The 21128-nt window shown below is 36.3% G+C and overlaps 1 protein-coding gene across 1 annotated transcript; it reads right to left on the bottom strand.

The window, feature by feature from the left end:
• Positions 1 to 363: 363 nt before the first annotated feature.
• On the bottom strand, positions 364 to 14109 carry LOC109062353 (AUP1 lipid droplet regulating VLDL assembly factor). The gene is given in 13 exon segments (XM_042738010.1): positions 364 to 852; positions 1050 to 1138; positions 1451 to 1602; positions 3243 to 3386; positions 3511 to 3616; positions 5432 to 5498; positions 5928 to 6001; positions 7872 to 7944; positions 9882 to 10072; positions 11412 to 11453; positions 11455 to 11572; positions 13128 to 13265; positions 13908 to 14109. Coding segments are annotated over 13 exon segments (1281 nt in total). The 5' UTR covers positions 13949 to 14109; the 3' UTR covers positions 364 to 806.
• Positions 14110 to 21128: the final 7019 nt, after the last annotated feature.

Below are 21128 nucleotides of genomic sequence, written 5' to 3'. Positions count from 1 at the left end.
GAGGAATGAAATCAGGGCTGATGCCATCTTGAGAGTTTAACCTTACTATTTGCTCCTCATTCACCGCGGTGACAAGGTAAAGATAGTTATTTATATGGTAGCAATAAAGAAATAAAAATCGCTAATAGGTTTAAAGCTTATCTATGAAGCGTGTGCGAATGTGTAAACAAAGATGACCACAGACTGTACAGTCATTTATTGTTGTGTATATGGGTGTCCTGAAAATAAATCTTTCCAAAAAGTGTTTTTACAAGAAGATTATACAAGCTTTATGCCTAGAAATGTACATCCATTTCTCACAACCACATTTTCATTGAAAAAATGCATCAATAAGATGTATAAATAGACACAAGGAGAGTAGTCTTTGCATTTCTATATGATTTTTAATGTCTTTAAAAGCTGATATTGCATCAACATGTATCCTTGACAACATAATGAACCTCAAGTTGTTTAGCTCACTGTCATATGTTTCTGATCCCCTATTCTCTACCCAAGGACCTTATAAAAATAATATGAAGTGTGCCAAGGTCACTGGGTCTTAATACAAATTGTTTACCAAAATATTATTTTTTTTTTTTTACTGTTGCAGAGAGAAATAATAAAAAGACATGCATGATTGCCATGCAAGAAGATTTACAAAGAAACAAAACCAAGAAAGGAAAAAATCCAGTCTTCTCTCTGCATGTTCGGTGAACTCAAATGTTGTTTCATTCTGGGTCAACTCTATAATTTTTTCTTTGTCTATGTGGATTTTGTGTTAAGCAGCTGTCTTTCTTTATCAATTCCTCAGGTGTGTCTGTCCACGGTCATAGATCGTCCTGTTTGTTCAGTCCATGTTTTTCAATGTATCGTCTGCGGGTGGGGTGAATAGAAAATAAAGAATCAGATTACTCAATTCAACAAATAAAAATGGAGTGCAACATAGCCTATTATACAAAAAACCTCGTGGATACTGGCATACAATGGATTTCAGGCACAATGCTATGTCAATGATATGTCTAAAATGCAACACGTTTTAAGTATCATGTTAAGAATTTTAAAACAATTACCTTCTTGCATATTCGTATAAGGCTTCTTTTCTTTCATGTAGAGACATGTGTCTGTCTGTGGGTGTTCTTCCAAAAGAATTGTCAGCTGGCTGTTGATGAATACACAGACATATTTATACAAATATCCTGTCAGACAAAAGGCTTTGATGACTATTTATAGGTAAATTCACTAATATAGGCCATGCGAGAAGGAGGCCATTGTGCTTTTCGTACAGGATAAGGCCAAATCCAAAACTCAGAGCTTGTTTCTTTGTGGGGCAATGAAGAATAGTGCAAATCTTGTGTAATAAATGGTTTTCATTAATATGGGACAAGACACTTTGGGACTTAGACTAAAGTCTGTCTTACTCCTGCATTTGCTTTGCATTTTTTTCAATGGTTGATTTGAGGGTCAGCTGTACCTTCAAATTGGACGTGGATGCTGTTACAGGCGGAGTGGAAGAAGCTGCTTGTTTAGCTGGACCTGAAGGTGTGCCCGCAGCCACCTCCGAGGTGAACTGGTCAGTACTCTCCAGCAGGTTGGTTATGGTTGTGTCCACACAGTTGGTCTGCACTGTACAGAGACAATATCAAGGGGTTACTTAACCAAATCCATGCTGGCTGAAATGGCATTGCTTAAACCCAAGGAACCAGCTTTGCATTAGTATGCGTATGCCACTGACGTATAATGGCACATAAGCTTTTTGAAGCAAATGAAGCTCCAATTAAAAGCGTGTTTGGGCGGGCTCTCTCTGGAAGCGCGCTGCTCTCGCAATGAAATGGATACATTTATAATCTAATTCATAAATATTAAACCTTTTTAACATCATTAAATGTACATACTGAGTGACTGATAACATCTTTGTCATGGAATACACTCAGTTCACAGTAAGTTCACAGTTTTAACTTACATATTTGCTTTAATTTATTTTCAAGATCTGAGGTAAACTATCTGTTGTTGCTTTCAGTATGGCTGTAAGGTCACGCAAAATGATATTTAAACTCATATTAGACACGTTTAACTTTGAATAAAGCACATAATCACCTGAGATTATCTATAGTTTGTATGTTGTTGTTGTTCCAGCTGTGATGTCGCAGAAAAGGAAACCGTTTCTAAATTAGTCACCGTCGCGGCTAGTTAGGACAAAAACTCTGATTGACATGGAAAAGATACCTTTTATCGAGCGTCATGTGTAGGACACGGTGTAAGACGTACCTTTGTTTGAGTACTTTACACACAGAACATAGTGCGTGAGTACTGAACGTCTTTTGCGTCTTCTTGTGCTCAAATGCTATAAAATCGATTGAATGTTTAAACTGGCAAAGTTTAAAAACACGTGCAAATTATAAACATTCGTGAGGACACAGCAGTGGCCTGATTGGGCCACTAGCTATGTTTCCATCCACGAGAAGTTACGAATTAAACTTATGCGCAAAACTGGAATATTGCATAAAAAAAATTGCAAATAAAGCACCATTTCCATCCAGTGAGTTGAACAGAACAAAATCATCACTTCCTGATTAATTTGTGCTAAATATTATAAAAAAATTAATAAATAAAAAACCTGCTGCAGTATAGAAGGCACTGCATATAATATTTTTTGTATACAATAAATTTCGAGCTTCAGAGCACACAGATGAAACTAGGTCATGTTATCTTATTTTCGGAGCCTGCTAAACCCAGTTCTAGGGGTTAATTATAAAGAAGCACTTTGACGAGACTTTGCTCAAGCATTTTAGAATTACAAAACTAGCATTTCAGATGCTGTTAAATGACACTGGTCTGTTGGTTGGTCCAGTTTTATGCTGTCCCATTGCAAAGTCACATATTTTTTGATGCGCATTAAGGAACTTATTCAGCAAAAGTGTTTCCATCGTAGTTTATGCAAATATTTTCTTCCCGAATAAGAAATGAATCCTGCGTAATTGAACACATAAGTGTTTATGCTGTATTTTAGAATTTACGCGCATCTTGGCGTTTCCATCCATCGTTTTTTAATGAGATATGCCAAAATGCACACTAAAATAGGTGGATGTAAACATAGCAAGTGAACATATTTCACACTGGCCCCTGGCCATCGGGCAATCCTTATTGTCGAGCCCTGTCTTGGATGGCCTGAGGGTGATTACATTTTTAGCAAATTTTCATTATTGTGTCATTTACTCCTAATAATAATTCATGTTAACTCAAAGCATTGTGGGAGGATGACATACACAAGTCTCTGGTGATGACCGCTAACGGGACGTCAGGCAGCACCTCTTTCACCTGCTGCACCATACGTGCTACTCGTATGTCTTCAGCTCCTGCATTTGTGCCCAGGAAACCCTGTGCCACTGTGCGAGGTCTGGCACCCAAATCTGAAGACAAAAATGGTTTCATGTTACACTACAAGACAAAATACATTTACTATATAGATTTAGTGATCCAACTTAATGGATATATACATCATAATTTCTTTCTCACCATTGAATCCGTTCTTACTTGAATGTGCAGTCTGAGCGGCAGTGTGTCTTTTCCTTTTGATGTGCTCAGCTTTGTCTGCTTTAGTGATCTGTGTGGAGATCACACCCAGCTCGGTGGCCAGCAGCTGATGAAGGGACACAATGAACATTACATCAAACGACACACCAAAACAAGTCAAAGCTTTGAACTGGACAAGATATAGATCTGAAGGTTAGGCAGATGAAAAGCCATGTCAGTGGACAATAAGATAATGGTTTGTTTGAACATGTTGTTACTGGTAATATATATATAAACTAAATATGACATTACTGGAGAATGGTTTTAAATACATTCAATTTCAAGGCATTTCAGAAAGAGTTAACTGCTACATAAGCATGACTCACGGAGTTTTGAACAGGCTATAAGCAGAGGATCGGTAAATGCGTTTCAGTAGGACTAATGCAATAATTCTTGTAAGAACGACTGTTTTTTGTAAAAATCGGACTAACGTAATATTTTTTGTGGACACTTTTGGAATACTTTTTTCAGAATTCTTTGTTCAAAGTTCAAAAGAACAGCATTAGTTTATAAAAAGAAATTACCCTTTTTTTTATCAATTTAATGCATTTTTGATCCAGATAAAAAAAAGTTTGAATGATAATCTCAATATGATGGTAGCTCGGCTTCATCCAATATTTATCCTGGGATCGTATGATTGTGGTTCATTCACACTGCCATTGATTTTCCGGAATCTGTGTGTGCGTTCACACCTTCACACACATCCCGTAAAGACGTGACATTACAATGTGATGTGTAATGTGACGCGTTCTGTGTTTCACTTAAGCTGGCGAACGATCACAACTTCAGCACGGATAGTAAGGAACTACCTGATCCCTACTTCATTACTGTTTGCACATATTTTTTCATCGCGAACGTTGATCTGCCTTCAAAACACCCGGTAAAAGAGTCCCACGATAACGTGCGTCACCACTATAATACACCCTTTATGGCATTGGTTCTGGCTTTTGTTCACACAGAGCTCATTCCGGGACTGAACCCGGCAATGTTACTAGGTCCCCAACGTGGGATCGATCCCAGAATCAATCCTGGGGCGTGTTTGCGTTCACACAGAAGGCACTCCGGCAATTTTCCGGGACCAACATGCAGTGTGAAAGGCACTCATGTTAATCCGACCAAGGGGCCGTTTACACAACAACGTTTTCAGCCAAAAACTGTAAACTTTTTATGCGTTTTGCCTGTTCATTTACACGACAATGGCGTTTTGGGGACCGAAAACGCATATTTTTGAAAATGGGTTTCAAAGTGCAAGTTTTTGAAAACAGCACTGTTATCGTTTTCGTGTAAACACCCAAAACAGGAATCTTTGAAAACCGTGACGTCATGCGCGTGTGTAGTATGTGTTAGGTAATGTAGACATGCGCAGTACTTGTCGATTTTAAAGGCAAGTGCGAACAAACATACACAACAATGGCGGAGCACATGGTGTTGTTTCTGCTCAAGAGTTTGCTAATGCTTCTTTAGCAAAGTGTTGATTTACTTCACCAATATTACAACCAACAGTTGGACACATCACATACAACATATAATCGTCACTTCCCTACAGGTACTGTTTACTAACAAGGTGAAAGCACCAACTACAGGCCTGGCATACGTAATACAGTGTTTTTAGAAAATTTTGCAGATATGTGTAAACGCAAATCGTTTTGAAAACTTGTGTATACGTTAAACCTTTTAAAAACGCAAGGGAAAAAGTTTTCTGTTTTTGACTACATCGTTGTTGCGTAAACGTAGCCTTAAACTGGCCTTGACTACAATCACTGCACATTGCATCGCTATTTTAAATAAAAAAAACAATCATGGCAAACTGCCAACATGCGACATCTGATGGAGAAAAAAATACACAGAATGCAACAAAAAGATAGAAAGAAAAGAGTTTTACCTCTTGTACTTTGCTGGCAAATTCTTGATGGGATTCACCATCTTCTTTAGACAGTGGTGGAAGCCATCTGGTTGAGAGCATTTCAAAACAATTACACCTTACATTTTTGTTCAGAAAGACGCAATGCTTCTTGCAATGATTCTTCCTTTATTCACTCAACATTTACAACATTAAACATTAGTATCTATTCTTAAATGTTAACATTATATAAAATAAAATATTTGCAATAGTGTGAAAGTATTTACTAACCAAATATTCAAAAGGGATAGTAATGAAGTTAATATATTTAGCAACAGGCAAGTATGCACAAAAATTCAGGACTTAATCTGAAACTGTCAATCTTATAAGCTGCATGACTAAGACTCCTGAGACTACTAAATACTAAAAAGCTTCATTATTGTCGTATTACCAGTGCTGGCCTGTCGAGAGCAGCAATAGAGGATTGTACATTTAAAATACTGCCACTGGACAAAGAAGAGATTGTAATATGTAGTACCTTACATGGTACACTGTGAACGGTACAAAAAAGGTCCATAGCAGCTCTGTCAGCCATGAGGATTCTGGTGTGTTCTGAAAAAAGAAACCAAAGAAAGACCTTTTATATCATCCCAGATGTTAGTGTTTAACAGACCACAGTTAAGTGAATGTAGATGATTTGACACTTATTATACACATACTTTCACAATGCAAATCTCCCTTTCCAGTTGACGGAAATAATTCACAGAGCTTCAAAATCTGGTCATTCAAAAACTGTCTGGGAATTACCATCACAACCATAAGCACATTAACATATGACCACCCCCATTTACATAAAACACTTATATACAGTATTGAGCATCACCCTCCCCCCATGCCATCCTGAACAACAGTGCGAGCTGCACCAGCTGTTATCACATGCAAACAGGTAAGCAAATCGTAACAGAGGTCATTTAAATATATGACTTAGAGCTACAGTAGTGTGCTTAACCTCTAAAGAGCCAAACAGGTTGAAAATGGTCAGTCAAAACTAAAATAAGGAATATCTTTGATGCAAGAAATCCTGGTAGCAAATAAAAAGCCAAAAACTGTAGAATATGACTACTGTACTATACAATAACATAAAAACCAAGTGATGACATGACAAACAAAACCAATCAAAAGAGTTTGATCAGGCAATTCATTTTCCAGTTTAACGGCATTAAAAATATTTAATGCAGTTAACGCATGGGCAGAGCTAGCGTTGGCCACCCTATTCACTACTGCTGTTTCTGTCTTTTTTTCTTGACAAGAATTGTGTTTATTTAAACACAGAGCATTTTTACAACCACATCAAACAGGAGACTTTTCAGACGCACACTCCACTTTGCCCCAGCGCCAGGCAGTAGTCAAACGAGCGTGGAAACGGTACAGATGACGAGGGAGCTTCAGTAGATCAACAGTGAACGGGAACATCAGATGAGATGTTGTGATGGCCATATGTCAGTAAAAATGTTTTTTTTTTCTGCCCAGCTGTTATACAGTGCTTGTAGTGCGTGCTCTTCAACTGTACACACAAATACAATTTTCACTGCATAAATTGGATCACACATAAATTTTTACAATTTTGCCTTGTAAGGGTGGTTTCAACGCTGTAGAGAAACCACCCTTAAGGCCCGTTCACCGATATCGTTGGAATCACTTTCAAAACGATTTTTTTCCAGCTGATGAACGATAAAAAATTGACAGCCAATCAGAATCCATCCTGCTGTAACGCGTTTGAGAATTTAAAGCGGCAGACGAGCGTGCGCTTAGAATAAACAGGAGATATCGTTCGCTGGTGTGGACGCTAATATCGTTATCTTTATAGTTATCTTTATAGTTATCGTTCTTGGTGTGAACGGGCCTTTAAACCTTTTAAATTTTAACATGGCCATAACGTATGTGGCATCTAAAAAACTGAAAACCCTGATGCAATACAGCAGCTGAGGAAATGGATGGTAAACATACTCCAATGTTGACCCAAAAATAAATAAACCCATTTTGCAATGTTATAATGGGAGCAAGAGGTCACTATGAGCCGATGTGTCGGCATTTGACAGTCCGTCTTTCTACTGTTTAGTGAATCACTTATTATCAGTGCTGCTATAAATATCCTCCTGATGTGCCACTCTCTCACAAAGACCCTCTTATGTGCTTTAACAGGAACTTGAGGATGAAACTCTAGACACGATTGTTCAGTCACATTTAAATGCCTGGGTGGATGGTTTTACAGCAAAGCGATTTACAGAAATGACAAGAGCAGCAATGACATAAAAACTACAGGTCAAATTACATACACATTCAGAACAATCAGTTTTTTGTTGTAATGTTTGAGAATTTAAAAGGGTTACAAGAAAAATACCTGGCAACCACAAGGGTCACATCCATAATGACCAATCATTTGACAACAGTGGATTACAAAAGAGGTTTTGAATGTAATTACCACAGCTATGAAAGGCCTCTTCACCAGCAATGCCACAGGCTGGATGGTGTCAGACACAGCGAAAGGCCAAGAGCTGAGGAGAGAGTAGAAGTTGGTCTTTTAAAAATGGCGTCTTTCTTAAAGAGAAAGGGAATGTTGTCATCTAAAAGCTGATGGCAAAGTGGGTGTCAGCTGATTTACAGGAAGTAAAGTCTAAACCTGAGGATCAGTAAAGACTTATCACACCTTACACCCTTCAAGGATGCTTAGCGAGGACCTGGCAACCCTCCCAGAACAGATCCACATTTAATCACCAGAGACTAAGCATTAAAGCAGCCCTTACTTACCAAACATTATTTATATCAGGCACCTGACTGTCTATGCACAGTATGGTCACATTTAAAAAGAGATGAGATATGACAAACAGTATTCAGGGTATTTTTTACATTAAATCAATGACTTGTTTGATATCTTTTAGTAATATGACTGTTACATATAGTACGTGAAGCATTTAAAAAGACAGTTCATATAGTTTATTAATACATTATACACACACATATACAATATGGCACCTATTGGTATGGCACACATATGCACCTATGGCATGGACGATGAAACAAAATCTTGTCAGAGCCGTAATGCGACGCAGTGTGTGTGCTTGCCGCGCAAAAGACGCGATGTGAACGGCTATGTCATGTGCAGGGGTGGGGGGTAAACAGATAAACATCAAATTTTCATTTTTGGGTGAACTATCCTTTTAAATGTGTTGGTTTACACACAAAGAAACGTTTAAGCTCTTAATAAATCCAAGAATAAAATTATTAATTTACTTAACATGATTGACAGATATTGATTTACAGAACTTTTTGTGCGGTTTTCTATCATTTTGGACTTGAATAAAGAGAGAAAACTTGCACTTTTCACAGGCATTTTGATATCATGATGTATCGTTATAGGATTGTCTAGCAATATAACAATTAACGCAGAATCGTTGTATTTGTGATATTATCATATCGTGAGCCATGTACCGTGATTTGTATCGTATCGTTGAGGTACCTTGCGATTCCCACCCCTAATATATATATATATATATATCAGAGCTGTCAGTCGATTAAAATTTTCGATCCAATTAATTACGTGATGTGTCGATTAATTTATCACAAATTACATTTGGCTGTGAAAAATACCCAAAAGAATGAGAAAGTATTAAGTAGACATTATAAACAGTAGCTTTAGAAAGGATTCAACATAAACTATGGAACATGATTTGAGTAACATCTGTTTTTTTTTTTTTTTTCATGCAGTGGAAGTCATTGGTAACCATTTATTTTTCATTAAATAATACTCTTAATAAGAAAGTAAGCATTTGGTTATTAATGTAAATGACTCTCTTTATGAATGGGCTTTGAATCATTGGTTCACATGATTTATTCAAAACGCGGATTCATTCAGAAACTAAACACAACTGTGCCTCTCACATACGCGCAAAAGTTCTGCTGTGACTTTATAGGTAACAGTTTTGTTGACAAATCTGTCCAAAAACAAAATATAATAAAGAATACAACACAATATTAACTTGTTATTTACCAAACCGTTACGTAAAATCGTATTTGCACTCAAGCTATTCGGGACAAACAGCACTTGTGTGATATTTCTCTTGCTGCTCATGTGATCACTTATCATGTGATATAAATATGTTTGTCAACAGTCAACTGTATAAAATGTAAGATGACTTAGTAGTCTGGGGGCGGGGCCAGTGCATTAACTGCGTTAAAATATTTTAATCACGTTATTTTTTCATAACTAATTAAATAAGTTAATCCATTAAACTGACAGCCCTAATATAAATAAATACATAATTAGCTACTTGATTGCTTGTAATCTGCTAAATGTGACTATAAAGCATCTAATTATATAAACATTAACATTACAATTTTCTGTAAAGCTGAAATAAAATGCACTTAAATTAATTTGGCAATAGTCAAAAGTAAAAAGGAATATTGTTTTGATGGCAGCTGTGTGATGGAGTACCTGAACTTGAGGAGGCCATTTCGGCCGTTGGTGGTGTCCTCCTCTGGAAAAAGCAGGAGGGGTAAAGCGGCAGGAGATGAGCAATACCTGCGGAGCATCTCCGTCAGCTCCGCCCTGCTCTGTACACCCTGACCCAGCTCCATAAAACCCCTCGCCCAGCACAGGAACCCCACAGGGCCCTCCAGCAGTGGCTAAACACAAACACACAGACAGGAAAACAGTTACATGCAGCTGATTAGCTAAAGCATGATGTTAGTCATGAAGTCCACAGTAATGAAATGTGTAAAATAAATATAAAGGGCTATATAGTCATTAAAAGTATCTTACTCTTTTATTATTGAAGCTGAATCAAGTAGGGAACTTTGTGCAAAGGTAAAAATACATTTTAAAATACATCTGAGCAATGCATACACAACCATCTAAAGGTTTGTGGTCAGGGAAAATTATTTTGCTAATGTTATTATACTAATGTTTTGAAGTCTCTTTTGCTCACCAAGGCTGCATTTTATTTGATCAAAAATACAGTAAAACCAGTATGAAGAAATATTAGTCACGAGTCATAATGATATGACCCCTATTATAAATGATGAAAAGAGTTGTGCTGCTGAATATTTTTGTGAAATCTGTTAGTTTTTCAGGATTCATTAATGAATAGAAAGTATTTAAAAAAAAAAAAAAAAAACAACAGCAGCATTTATTTGAAATGGAAATCTTTTGTAACATTATCATTTTTGTCAGTTTTGATAAAACTTGTGTGTCCTTGCAGAATAAAAATATTATGAAAAAAATAAAAATAATTCTGTACCCAAACTTGAATGCTAGTAATAAACTAAATTCATATTACCTATGCTGAGCATATAACATAAACTGTAATAGTTGTGTTAATGTTACGTAAATTAGGGTTGCAAAGGGGTGGATAATTTCCGGTAAATTTACAGAAACTTTCCAAAAATCCATGGAAGATTCTAAAATTTCTGTAAAGATTCAGAAATTTACTGGAAAATTTTCCACCTTTTTACAACCCTAAATATGTTTAAGTTTATAATAATTTAATGGCTTGACTTAGCCTAACTGTGAATCTTAAATTTTATGTTTATTTTAATGTAGTTACAAACAATTATTTATATCCAAATTTATTGTTTTAAGTGCCAGTTATTTTGGATAAAAGTGTCTAAATATCAAATGTACAAATTATATTTACAACATCAGGCTGGCAAAGATGACTTTACATATAAAATTATCTTGATCCTAGGTCAACTCATACAGACAGGAATTCAAGCATGACTTAATGTTTAAGTTATTCCTGCTGCCCTGCAACCAAACAAATTGAATCATTTGAAGTAAGCAAACAGAGAGAACTAAACCTCATTCACTGGCCTCTGGCCCAACATTAAGTCAGCACAGCTGCCAAAGGAGGAATAGACCTCATTGTGTGAGTAAACCAATGAAAAAACCAAAAGACAGAGGTCAAGGGATGTAGAGAGGAGAGGTAGAGGGGTTGAATAATGTTGGGTAATGATGGGAAATCACAGTGTTTCAGGGTGTTAGAGGGTTTATGATGTTTTGTTATATTGTGGTCGAAATGTGTAACGTGATTGCAGATGTAAAGTCGGGCGGTTTTGTCCCGGAAACGTGGACTGTTCTGCCGGACATGCAGACCCAACACTGAACACATTATTCTCACTATGAACCTATAACAACAAAGATAAATGTGTAACAAGCAACACTAAAAACACATCCGAATGCAAAAACAAATTAAAACACATCCGAATGCAAAAACAAAATTTGAATAAATGTATTTATTAAAAGTTTGTTTTATGTGTTATTAGTTGTTTGTATTTTTGGTGACCTTTTAGCTTGTTTGAAGCTTAATTAAATATCCTGTCTGACATATTACGTTTTAAATGTAAAATAATAATAATAATCTGCATGTGCAATAATTATATATGAATGCTGTTTAAAAAAAGCTTGAGAATGTAACACTGCAACAGTGTTGTTATTGTTAAAGGGATGCTCCACACCAAAACGAAAATTTTGTCATTATTCACTTACCCTCATGTCGTTTCAAACCTGTAAAAGATCTGTTCATCTTTGGGACACAATTTAAATGGAAAGTTGTTGTTATTGTTAAAATTATGTCATTAATGACTCACCCTCATGTCGTTCCAAACCCGTGAGACCTCCGTTCATCTTCGGAACACAGTATAGATATTTTAGATTTAGTCCGAGAGCTTTCTGTTCCTCCATTGAGAATGTATGTACGGTATACTGTCCACGTCCAGAAAGGTAATAAAAACATCTCCAAAGTAGTCCATGTGACATCAGAGGGTCCGTTAGAATTTTTTGAAGCATCGAAAATACATTTTGGCCCAAAAATATCAAAAACTACGACTTTATTCAGCATTGACTTCTCTCCCGGGTCTGTTGTGAGCGCGTTCACAACACTGCAGTTTAGTGATATCCGGTTCGCGAACGAATCACTGGATGTAACCGGATCTTCTTGAACCAGTTCACTAAATCGAACTGAATCGTTTCTGAGCAGTACGCAGGCGGCGTATACTCTTCTGTGTCACATGCACTGCGCCGATGCGCTGTTTGCTTTCAAACCAAAGCATAAATACACGTAAAAAACGTATCCTTGTGGCACGGCTGATACAGAAGAGCGTACGCCACCTGCGTACTGCTCAGATTTGTCAAAATGGCACTACGCTGATTTGGAGAGACACAGAGGAGAGGAATTGTTGAATAAAGTCGTCATTTTTGTTTTCCTTGTGTACAAAAAGTATTCTTGTCGCTTCATAACGTTATGGTTGAATCACTGATGGCAGATGGAGTATTCTGACGATGCTTTTCATACTTTTCTGGACCTTTACACTGTTATTTATTTGGCAGTCTATGAGACAGTCACAGGCCTCCTGGTTTTCATCCAAAATATATTAATTTGTGTTCCGAAGACGAACAAAGCTTTTACGGGTTTGGAACGACATGGGGGTAAGTGATTAATGACAAAATTTTCATTTTGGGATGGAGTAACCCTTTAACAATAACGATTAAAAATTCAGAAATAAAAATAAACAGTTGACAAAAAGTAAAAAAAATAAAATAAAATAAAAACTGAGTAAAAAAATTACTTAAAAGCAAAACAGAAATATTTGAAAACACTCAAAACTAATAAAATAAAGCTAAAGTTAGTCTCTTGCTGTTCTGAATTGTACTATCTATTAACGCTCCAGTGTGGCATCTTACCTTCTGATAATACTGTCAGGTAGTGCACAGCTCACTAGAAACACATGGACACCAATAAATATTCGCAGGAGCATCAAACACACGCCGACAGGGGAGTACAGCAACAACAACAGCAGGATGAAGCGATCATCTGGTAACCTGTGGAAAGAGATGACAGGAATAGCAACCAGCTTCAGGATCTATTTCTGACAGAAACTAACATCTCTAATGTCAGAGACCTGAGCAGTGCACACATTTCAAATAATGTTTACTAACCAGTGCTTCATTTCTGCTGTCATGTTTGAGTTACTCAGAGATCAGAAAGACAAACCTAAGAAACGTGAGTTATGGGCCAACCTGGGTGGGTTTTTGTGAGAAAATCAGCTAATATACGATCTTGCATTGTTATTTTTATTTAGATCGGTTTTATGAACTGTTGACATTAAAAACCACAAATATTAAGAGTATCTGTGTTATCATGCAACATATTTTAATGAAACATAAACACAGACAGATTTTTTTTTTATGTACTGCAATACTCTCATGAACCATATAACGTTAGTACTATTCGAAACTGCTGGAATATGGTGTATTAAATTACATAAGATTAAAAAAAAATAAATAAAAAAAAACAGACAACATATACTGACTATCCATTCTCATATGCATGAATCGGAAGATTTTACACGCTTCAGACTTTATACGCTTGTGTTTTTGTGAGTTTGATGTTGAACATGCTACGGCTAATTATATTAGCTCTGCAACTGTTATCATCTCAAGCTTGGAATGTGAGTAAGTTACCGCTGGAAGTCGAACATCTGCTCAATCCCCCGCGTTTCCATTATTTAAACTCGTTCTTGGATATTTTCAAAGGCTGCTGCATACTATTCTTCAGACTTTAACGGCAGGTGAGGGGGGAGAGACGCTAGCTCGCCTTTAGCCTGTGCTGTTATTCGCCATGTTGAGACGCTGCTGATGTTTCTAGATGAGGAACAAAGAACTTCACCAGAGATTAGACACTCCAGAGCTAGTTCCGTGTTAGGTCACGTGCTTCACAGTAGCGCATCTGATTAGTCCGTAAATGTTGCTGTTCGATTTAGCTACTGATTTTACAAAATATATATTATTTTACTCAACATTTAATAATGCACATCGCCAAATAATAAATATAGGAGAGTAACAGTTATCTACAAATACAGTTTAAAATAGCAATTGATACAGAACAAAGTGTTTTCATTAATACAACGAAACCGATATTTAATATAAATACTATAAATATTTATCTATGTGTTATTTTGCAAAAATAAGTCTCTTAATTACTGTTATGTATTAACCATTTCAGTTATAAGTCCTAGAGTAAAAGTCCAGCGTCCTCATTGCGTATTTGATAACTGCTAATAAATAGTGAAGAGTGGACGAGCTGGTAAGTATAGCTTCTATGTTCCTCTCGAGTTTTCAAAGGACAGCTCATCTTTCATCTTCATCTTAGTCACATGCTTTTCTAGGCGCATTTTTTAGTTAAAGGCTGACATCTTGTGTTATGGAATATGAACTACGATACAGTCTGACAACCTTTCATAACCTTCATTAAACTAACACAAAAAATACTTTTTGAAAAATGCGTATTGTTATAAAATGAACTTAGTACTTATTTACTATTTTTTTTTCTTTTTTTGCAGATTAGGACTCTAGTATCGAAGTTTTTTTTTCCCTCCACGGGATAAAAAAAATAAAAATATAAAAGTGTGCGACTTAATAGCTCATAATTCTGGGTTTATCGCAGAAATTTATTTTTTTATTTTTTATTGCAGTCCTGTCAGAAAAGTTAAAAATGTGAGATATGTGCTTGTAATTTTGCTTAAAAAAATAAAAAATCTTCCTGTGGGAGAAAAACACCTTTGCAGTGTGTGCAAAATTATAGGCTATTATTTTTGTAATTAATTTTGTGCAAGAAACACTTGCGGGTTTCAAACGATAGAGGGCACCACAATCCTTCTTATTTTTATTATTCCCAATGTTCTTGCCAACTCACAAACTCTCAAAACAGAACTTCGGCTGTCATGGCCTATTTCTTTTTGTTAGCCCTCCATATTAATTAACAAATTAAAACCATTAAATTAATTAATAAAACAATAAAATGCTTTATTTCTCCAACTTTTTCTCCTTCTGGGTAATAAGTCAGAGCAGGGTACATTAACTGTAGCAAACTACATCTCTCTCATGAACAGTTTGACAGTATATTGACAAAGCAAATAACGCAGTTTGTCATATATTGATCCAAGTATACTGCAAAGGTAATATACCACACAATCCTAAAAACTGAAACGTCTGATCTATACGGCTGCCATCTATAATAAAACTCACTATACGAATGAATGCAGTCCACAAACACAGACACACACAATCAGAGTCAGATAACAGTGGTGCCCCTTGAATGCAGTGCATTCGCCCCCAGCTGCAGTTCCCAAATATGTCTCTTCAGTTAGAGATTGAATCTGCCCCATTCATTAGCCTAAGTGGATGAGCTTCCCTAATAGATGCTCCCCTTCCCCTCAATAATTGCTGTTGATTGGCATAAATTAGACCCTAGTTGCCAGACGAGTGATTCTCGACGACGATAATCTGATTCCCAGTTGAAACTAATAGGATTTTAACTCCGGTTTGGCCTAATGTCCGTCTGTAAGGCCTGGCCCGGCTCTGTTAGGCCAGACCTGCCCTTCAGCCCCGCGGCCTCATGCACAACTCACGCTTACTGCAGGGCTGCAGATGAGAGCGGACCGATAAATGAATTTGTAGCCTCAGGTGAACACGCATGCACACGCACTGTCGGACCAGACCTATTAACAGATGGTGTAGTTAACAGTGTGTTAAGAGGACTTGACTTAAAGGCCTAAAACCACACAGAAAAAAAGCTGATGCTTGAAAATGTCCACCGTAAGGCAAAACAAGGACGCTTCTGTTTGGCTAGAAACTAGTTTTAGAAAATATTTAGAAATATAGTAAGAAAAGTTAGAAAAATGACCTGGCCCAAATCTCAATGATTTGAGAAAAGTCACTTCAAAAACATTCTTTTGAACAAGCTACTTAAAGGTATCATTCATGTCTGTACAAATGATACACAGATACATGCTAACTATATTCCCTTTAGACACTAGTGCACTTTAGAAACTTCCGTGTTGGTTATGTCTCACCACCATTATGTCCCGATCAGTAGCCTATATTAACACATTTTGCTCGAACCCCTCACCAAACGAAGCTTTTTGAGACACGTCTCTAACGAAGATCACCCTTTTTTGATATTATTTGTCATCGGGCTGATAAGAGCGAGCAGAACGCTTCGAGTCTAATGAAACTCCACTCCATTAGCGCTGAATCGGACAGATTGGCCTCCCAGAGAAATGAATTGAGTTTTTTGTATTTGTGAGATCATTCTCCCTGCATTAACTGATCTTTATCCCATCTCTTCATCACAGCCAAATCAGGTTAGGCGGCTATGATTAGCTGGGGTGGCCTCCCTTTTTAAGCAGTAATTGGGTTTAGCGGCTTAGCTGATAGCGCCATTAGGACCAATAACGGCCTTGCTTGGCTCGGGGAGTGAAACAGATTCTCCTGGAACAGATGGCAGATGCTGGTAAAGGGGTTTGATTTAGAGGGGGCGAAAGCAAAGTTTGTGTAATAGTAGAAGTTGTGGTGCTGGGCTGCGTCAGTACGTCTTCTGTGTTTGCTGGGTGTCCGTTTCAGTGCTTATTATATATATATATATATATATATATATATATATATATATATTATATATATATATACATGTATATAACTTTAAAGCTTTCATTAGACATCCTCTGTATTTAAAGGCCTTAATATGAGGCTATGTTTTTCTGTCTATATAAAACGTCCATTTATGAGTGTATTATGAGTATGGTGGCCACATTAGGTCCTTTTAGTAAATGAAGTCTCTTTAAACACACTTTCCTCAATGCACCAAAGCCACGAAATGCATTTCTAAGCATCTAAGATGTGTTCTTTTCATTGTCATAGAGGAGTGGGAAAATTGAATATTTACATCACTGAAGAAAAATGTTGATAGCCTAAATGTTCAAATCCACAGCTTTCTGTGAAATGAATCCAGAAAACCAAAAACGTCTTTAAATATCACAATGAGTATACTGAGAAGTATTTATGATCAAAATGTGCACACACACACACACACACACACATACACGCATGTCCGTTGTTGTTGATGTGATAAATGGCTGTAAAAACTGTGTAATGTTGGGTCGTACAGACATTCTTTACAGAGTCCAGCAAAGAGCTTCTCATTAATGCAGGAACAGGGCTGCCTTTTCCCGCTCAAATCCATCTCTGGAGAAAGACTTATGAGAGAGCACTTCAGATGAATGAGTGCACACAAAACCACTTCAATTATTCAAGTCCAGCTTGGCACAGGGTGTGACTTTTGGGAAACACAGCACATGCTGCCCAGATCTGTGTACCTGTTCAGCATTAAAACTATCAAAATGATGGAATTATGCTGCTTAAATGGTCCGTTCAGCAATTCATGCAGACTGGAAGATTGCAAAGAGACTGAATCAACCACCCTGACCAATATTACTTGCTCTGATTGACCATTTCGATGTCCTAGCGTGCCAAGTCCTCAAGTCGTGGCTAACGCTGTGAGGCTAATGTCTGTCGAAGGAAAATAAAGGCACTTTAAAACAATTTAAAAAGAAATCAAAGGGTGCACTTTGCGGGAAAAGCATCCTGTGGTGAGTCTACGGCAGTTGAATCGTGTTAATAACGCGGAAGTTAAGTACCTGCCTGTTGAGATAAAAGACTTGACAGGTTATAAGGTGTTTCATAATATGGGAAATAATGGATAATGAAAGTGCCATAAATGTGGATTGGTGTATTTTGCAAAGATGGGCTGGAGAAAATGATTGCGCTGATGTATTTGATTTGTTTTGTTTAATATTCTTGTTTCCTTCGCTAACAGGCTAACCGATGCAAGTGAATTAAGATACAATTCAAAAATGTCAACGGAAATATTTTCCAAAAATCCATTACGCTAAACTCAATACCTTCAACACAGCATGCGTACACATCCCGACAAAACATTGTACTGTGATTTCACAGCAGGTGATGTGTTGAATGGGATTTATATTGCTTTCTCAAGGAAATGCATCTTTATATGGGAGACCAAAACAAAAGAGTGTAATGAATATAGGCTCTATGTGCTTTACCAGAGCACCATGACAAAAACAACTACCTTACAGTACAACAGAGGTAGTCTATATATATGGTATATACACTGTAAAAAATATTTTAGTGTAGTAAATAAAATCAAGCTATTTACTTAGCACTTTATATTGTATTATTTTTACAGTGGTAAATAGAAAAATAGCCATAGATTCTACTGTAAAGCAGCTCTAAAATATAATTTAAACCAATAATATTGGAATATGTTTCACAACAAAAAGCTTTTTAAGTTTTCTAGTTCAAAATGTCGTGTTTAATTCAAGGTGTTGCTGTTTCCGTGTGCCAGTTTGTGATATTTACTAGCAATTTCTCAGGATTTTCACAGATTACATACATTAGAAAATTCAGAAATTGAATTTGTTTTAAAAGAAATTCTGAATTCAACTCTAAGCTGAGGCTTACAACCATGATTCTTCAATGAATGAATGAATGTATGTGTATGTATGTTTATACACGAAATACATATTTCGTATAAAAAGTTATATTAAACGTTTTTTTTTCAAAAGAAACTTAATATCGCATATATTAAATGACCTCTTACACAATCATTTTTATTTTATCCCTATTATCCCTATTATCTATCTATCTATCTATCTATCTATCTATCTATCTATCTATCTATCTATCTATCTATCTATCTACATTCATATATTCTCAAGAAACAAATAAGAAATACACAATTATTTAATATGAAATATTAAACAATCCCTGACTGCTTCTGTTATGAGGTGGTTTCACATGTTTGCACTTTTTTGTACAGTTTTGTAACTTGTCAAACTACAGCATTTAAATTTGTAAATTAGGGGAATAAAGATCCTATCGCTCATCATTTAAAGGCTGGTGATAAGGGCTCACACTGCGCTGATTCATGGCTTCAGTGTTATCACAAACCAATATTTCTAATCCCCGAGGTGAGCTGAACCTCTCCCCTGCTTCACCTCCTGTAATTCCATTGCTGGCCCTGTTTAATACACTACAGCATTTGGATTTACAAGCATTTGCTCCACATGTGACCTCCGCTTGGTGACATCATTGTTATAAAGGAATTGAATTTGCGGAGGCTCCATGAAGACTGTGAGACAGCGTGTGTGTGAGTGTGAGACACATGAGAGAGACAGACAGACAGGATAAGGCAATTGATCTTCATGAAACTGACATGCCTGTCCACTTGAAAATAAATCACAAGAGCAAAGTACCCATTACACTGCAAAACAGACAACAGAAATGGACATGAATAAGAATGATTTACATATCAAGTTTTATTTTCTTTAAACGGGTCTCTAATTGCGATTAAAGGTTTTCTAAAGAATATTTGTTTGGTAAGATTTGCATTTCTTTGGGTTAGACAATCTGATAATTCTGCATTGTTGATAAATTCTGTTTTATTAGTAATAACTATAAGTTATTGTGTTATGATTAGCTAGCCTACATTTACATTGCTGGTATAGCCTCCAAAAGTTTCTTCAGTCACTAACGTGTGCAAAAAAGGACATTTCTAGCCAAAATACAGGACACCATAAGAAACTATATTTTGCATTAATTTATTTTATCCACTATAATATTTCCATGAAAGCATAATAAATTCTGTGGTGAAGTATTCATATTTTTTCTAGTGCCTTGAATTTAATATGTTTAATATGTTGATTTTAATCAGCTTATTTTTAAATAATTAAAAAAATCCAATAATACAGAGAAATGCTGTATTACATTAATGTGGATAATATTAATTAACATATGGACACATAATGGAAATTGCACACACACAAAATGTCTTGTCATGAAATATAATGCAAAAATCTTAATGTCCCTTTTTTTCAATGTCTTAAATATTTGTTATTGGTATATAAAATTCATGACAAATACATACTTTTATTTTGTGAGAAAGTGCCATATATTTTATCTAAATATATATTTAAGAAATATTAGTAAAGAAATTAAGCTCATTTTTAGATTTTTTGCTTACATTTTTGACTTTGACAACATATTTAAACTTCAACAGACATCATGCTCCCCTAACTCACATGGGGAGAAAATGTATCACCTTTTGTTGCTGTCATATCAACAAGAGTTTACACAATTACAGACAGCTGGTTTGCCTTCAAGCAAAAACTTGTGACGTTACAGTCTCAGGTCTAGTATTTCTTTCTAACAGTGCATTTACGGAAATAATGTAGATACAGTCTTTGAAGGCTGTCTAATTAATGTGACAGCATGTATTTTTCAGTTAAAGTCCTTAAAGGTTAATCAAACAACACTGACCAGAAGCTGTCGATGTCCAAAAAAACAAAACAAAGAACTATTATGATACAAATGGTCTATATGTCCTGTACTCTACATTCAGAAGATTTGAGTTGTGCGAGTCTTGACCTGCGTTTATGGTGCTTTTCGGACAGTTATAGAAAAAGCACATTGTAACCTTGGGAAAGATTCTCAAAGAAAGTTAACTGGAGTGGGGTCTGATCTTATCATGGACGTTAGTTAATAGTAAAACTCAAGGCACACTCCAGAGCTCGCTGAAGCCTCTCCGGTGTTGAATAGAAATAGCCTGAAGCAATTAGCCCACTAAGACCCACTCATTAGGAGGTAAGAAGTGAATGAGATCTGCTCGCCACAGCTAATCAATATTAATGATGGATTATTTACAATTAACAATGGGCCCTTAATGGCCGCCTAATTGTTTGTTTTGGCTTAACGTGCTGAGGTGAGAGCAGCAGATAAACTAAGGACATTAGTGAGAGAGAGAGGAGCTAAATGTCTTCTCACTTTCTT

The sequence above is a fragment of the Cyprinus carpio genome, chromosome B14 (assembly GCF_018340385.1).
Source record: "Cyprinus carpio isolate SPL01 chromosome B14, ASM1834038v1, whole genome shotgun sequence".
Lineage (NCBI taxonomy): Eukaryota > Metazoa > Chordata > Actinopteri > Cypriniformes > Cyprinidae > Cyprinus > Cyprinus carpio.
This window is presented reverse-complemented; position numbering and strand designations above follow the sequence as displayed.